The sequence below is a fragment of the Perca flavescens genome, chromosome 19 (genome assembly GCF_004354835.1).
Source record: "Perca flavescens isolate YP-PL-M2 chromosome 19, PFLA_1.0, whole genome shotgun sequence".
Lineage (NCBI taxonomy): Eukaryota > Metazoa > Chordata > Actinopteri > Perciformes > Percidae > Perca > Perca flavescens.
In genome coordinates, this window is record NC_041349.1 from 19,488,298 (window position 1) to 19,493,157 (window position 4,860).

The window sequence follows — 4,860 nt, forward strand, 5'->3', positions numbered from 1 at the left end:
AGCTTATAGTCTGGAGTGTCAGCCCTTCTCAGTGCCGTCTTAAATCTTTACGGTCTAGTCCGAGATCGGAGCAAAGACTCTTAAGTGATTTAGTCTGCTGTTGTGCTTTGCCTTTTTTCATTTGTGTAATAACACTCAAAGCACCCAGGTACTAAGAGACACAGCTAATTTATTATTTATTTCACTCTTACTGTTAAGGTAGAGATGCTAAGCAAAAGGTGTAAAAGCCGACATGGCCAACAGCATCGTGGCAAACACAAAAACCAGCACACCACTGACGTGATAAGGGGCCTTAAGATTGGGGTCTGTTTTATCACCAAAGCTCATAAGAATGGCTTGAAATTTTGGGTAATACAGAGTTAAATGAGAAGATTGTTTCTACTCTAATGTATGTACTGTAATATAGCTGGAGATAGCAGTCGGCTATCTTAGCTTAGCATAAAGGCTATACACCTGGAAACGGGTATAGAGTGAGCTTTAGACGTGCTGTGAGGCTGATTTTGTTACCTTTGCAGAGACTAGAGCTAGCTGTTTTCCCCGTTTTTATTCTAAGCTAGGCTTACCAGTCGCTTGCTCCAGCTACATACTTGCACAGTAATGGTGGGGTTATCTCTTCAACTCGCGGCAAAGAAAGCTAATAAGTATTTTTTCCTAAAATGTCAACTATTCAGTTAAAGCTGCATTGGGTAGAAAGCAGGATTTGAAGTAGAGTGAGACCTCTTCCTGCAGCTAGTGGTGGAAGAAGTATCCGCAGCCTTTACTTAAGTAAAAGCACTAATACCACACTGTAAAAATACTGTTACTAGTAAAAGTCCTGCATTGCAAATGTTACTTAAGTAAAAGTATGTAAGTATCATAAGGGGAAATGTACTTAAAGTATTACAAGTAAAAGTACTCAATGCAGAAATGTCCTCACATTTTAGAAACTGGAAACAATCAAAATGTTCTGTCAATCAACTTAGTGTTTAATCGTCTAATCATTTCAGCTGTACTTGTAGGCCTGTATATTGTTGGGTAGTTTAATTTATAATAAAACATAGTATTTTTTATAAACTACATGTGTTTTGTGTGCAAAACTCTTAATTTGTTAAGTAACTAAAGCTGTCAGATTAAATGGACTAAAAAGTACAATATTTCTCAATAAAATGTAGTGGAGTAGAAGTAGAAAGTGGCATGAAAAGAAAAGACTCAAGTAAAGTACAAGTACCTAAATGCTTAAATACAGTACTTGAGTAAATGTACTTAGTTATATTCCACCACTGCCTGCAGCTCTCCCTCTTCCCTCTGTGTAGCACAGGCATATGCATGTGCAGAACAGCCAATAGAAATGCTCTCTCCCTCTTTCTCTTTCTCTTTCTCTTTCTCTCTCTGTCTCTCTCTCTCTTTCTCTCTCTGTCTCTCTCTCTCTCTCTGAAATCACCTGTGATTGGCCAAAGTCTCCCGTCACAGGCTAGATTTTCTAAAGCCTGAAAACCGAGACAAGAGGAGGTGCAGACGTTTTCTCACAGACAACCTGAATTACAACATAGTGAAAGATCAATATGAAATTTTTGCCCAATGACACCAAAAACAAATTGCCTACCACAGTTTAAGACTGTCTGGAAAAGGATCCCTTTGTCAAAATCAAGTTATAAAACCCTCAGTATTTCAGTTTTGTGCTTAGGTATGTTGCATAAATTAATGTTACCACTCAGAAAATCTTTTGCCAAGTAATATTCCATCCCAAAAATGATAGAAAAATTGCAGCCATTGCACAGAGCGACTGGGGGGAATTAAGAGGGGGGCCTTAGAGCTCATTTTTGCCCTGGGGCCCCCAAGCAGAAAAATCCAGCCATGTGTGTATCTTTTTGTGAATGTATAAAGAGCTTGACCAATGATGATACACTATAAAACATTACAGCACACATAAGTAGGGATAAAAGAAAGGTGGTGCTCACTATTCAGACTGGGAATGCCTGTAATGGAAACACTTTATGTTGAAGCTTGTAGAGACACCCAGGAGGTGGTTGATGGTGTGCACTGCCATGCCTGAATTACAATAGGACAATGAGACATAACAGCGAGTAACAAGTGGCAGTAATAGACAAAACAGGCATCTTTTTTTCACTTCGATATTTCCTTTAAGATAGTCAGGGTGACGCAGCAGTTCTGATCTAAAAGGACTTTTTCCAAGACTTGCAGAGGATCTTCTGGAAAGCATGCCTGAAGTCCCGGTTGAAGATGGTGTAGATGGCAGGGTTGAGGGAGCTGTTACAGTAGCCAATCCAGAAGAAGAATTTAAAGAGCGGGTCTGGGATTTTACAGGAGTCCCTGCACACACCGTACAGGCTGTAGCTGAAGAAAAAGGGGAACCAGCACAAAACAAACACCCCCATGACCACAGCCAGGACAAATGTAAACCTCTTTTCCCTGGCTTGAGAGACCTTTTTCCTGGCCAAGGAGCCCCGGCGACGTCTCCTCCTGGAGGCAAAGAGCTCCTTGGATTTGTTACTGACCCTGGAGATGCGAGTGGACTTTTTGGAGAGGGAGATTTTCTTTTGTCTGGCCTTCTTGGCTTTTTGGTGGTCCTCCTGCTGGGATTTGTGACCCTTGCCCTCTGAGGAGGAGCTCTCCTCCATGTCAGCATCCTCAGTCTGTTGCCCGATGGTGACGGTGCGTTGGCTGGGCGTAGGCGGGCACTGACAGTGACCATTCTCTCTCTCGCCATGGAAAGGGGAGGTGGCTTTGCTCAGTCCATTCTCGGTATGTTCAACACCATCTGGCCTGGAATTTTTTCCCGACATGGTTCTGGTTCTGGTTTTGGCCACCTGGTATATTCTGATATACACCAGCACCATAATTAAACACGGAGCGAAGAAGGACGCGATGCTGGAGGAGAGGATGTACCAAGTGTCATCATTCAGCTCGCACTGAGGCTGAGAGCTGATATCATTGTTGCGATCTATAGATATGAGCGGAGGAGACGAGATGAAAGCAGATATAAGCCAAACAATTACGATGATGCACTTGACGCGTTTGGGAGTCCGCTTCAGGTTGTACTCTACAGCCTGCGTAACGGACCAGTAGCGGTCCAGGCTTATTGCGCACAGATGAACTATAGACGAAGTGCAGAACAAAACATCCAAAGCCAGATAAATACCGCACCACACTTTTCCAAAATACCAGTAGCCCATTAGTTCATTCGCCAGAGAAAACGGCATCACCAAAGTGGCGACCAGAATGTCCGCGGTGGCCAGAGACACCAGAAAAAGGTTCTGTGGGGCTTTCAGCGCCCTGCTCGTCAACACCGCAATAACCACCAGAATATTCCCAACAACCGTAAAGAGAATGAGAAAACTCACAAGAGCAGCAATGCTGGCTATGGCTGCTAAAGAATATCCACTGTCCAGACTCCAGGAGGAATTCAGATGGACCACCGTGAACGCGTCCATTCCGCTGGCGTTAAATGAATCCATCCCTACTGTGTGCGCTTTATGTATACCCTGGAGTGGCTGGATTTCGGCATGAATTTACATCCATCCCTCTAATGGCTGAGGAGTCCATCAAAAACGGGCAGCTCCGCGGCCAATTTACCAATCTGACATGGATACGAGATTTCCACTTCACGTAGTCTTTGGGGGTTATTTGGAGCCAGTTGATCATATCTCAAGATAACTTATATAAATAAAAAAAGAATCTCCCCCGCGCCCTTTCATAGTCTTGTCTCCTGATTGTCAGGAGTTGAGTTCCGTCCAGCCGCAGCTCTCCTTCCTTAAACATGGTGCGCTCTCGCTCCTAATGATGCCCCATGAGTTGTTCTCATAAAACTCACCCACTCCTGCCCCGCCCCCGCCTCACAGCATTATTTTCATATTGTTGGGATATGATAAGGCTCGGGACAAGGCTGTAGCTTAGCCCAAATTATCTCAATTTCCATATTATTAATAATAAGTTGTTATTTTTGTGTTGTAAACAAGCATTCCCAAATTGTACAGTCAAAATGAAGGAGAAATTAGTTTTCTCTTTCTCCTTCTTGTCAATAATAGTTATTTATATCTTCAACTGTGCAATTTTCTGTTAATACTGTGTGCAATACTGGCTTACATTAATACTGAAATTATTTTTACTGCACAATAAATCACATTTATCAGCACTATCATTGTTTACATTATTGTTTACACTGTTGTGTATATTATAGTATTCATATTTTGTTTACATATTTCATGTCTCTATTTTACACACACGCACACACACACACACACACACACACACACACACACACACACACACATATATATATATATACATATATTGTTATATTTTATTTCTTATTTATATTTGTTAATAATAATTTCTCTATTTATTTCTATTCGAATAGAGCATAAATAACAAACCGAAATATGTGAAGAAAAATCTGACAGACACGTGCTAAATTTCATTTTTGGAGTTGTATGTGTTTACATGGAAGCAGATTTAAGGAGGAGAGTGAAGGAGTAGCAGAAGAGTGAGATGAGGGTGATGGTGGTTTTGGATTTGAGCTCATCAGGCGAGATGTAAAATTGTGTTTTTTTTCCCTATACAACAGTGATAAGAGAGGCTTTGATAATCATATTTTCACACTACCATAGCTGTTCTCCACTGTGCAGAACAGCGCACTGCACATGCCTTTGATGGAAGTCAAGTAGCCACTTTTTTATTTTCAACAGTCAAAAGCTAAAAATGCATTTCATACCTATTTCATAACAAATGTTCAACATGACATTTATGCTTAACTAGGTTGAAAGTGCATGTGCATTAAAATGTATATTTTAACAAGCCTTAAATGAAGTCACTCAATGGTTGATCTTTTGTGATCCCTACAAATCTCAATTAATAGCATTA

General features: G+C 41.2%; 1 protein-coding gene across 1 annotated transcript; it reads right to left on the minus strand.

Moving 5' to 3' along the window:
- Positions 1 to 2,153: 2,153 nt before the first annotated feature.
- Positions 2,154 to 3,455, minus strand: LOC114546115 (alpha-2 adrenergic receptor). The gene has a single exon (XM_028564780.1). The coding sequence runs from the start codon at positions 3,453 to 3,455 to the stop codon at positions 2,154 to 2,156; it is 1,302 nt and encodes a 433-aa protein (XP_028420581.1).
- Between the last annotated feature and the right edge of the window lie 1,405 nt (positions 3,456 to 4,860).

What these genes read in the sequence shown, in the direction of transcription:
- LOC114546115 (XM_028564780.1), bottom strand. Translation starts at nt 3,455, where the DNA reads ATGGATTCATTTAACGCCAGCGGAATGGACGCGTTCACGGTGGTCCAT.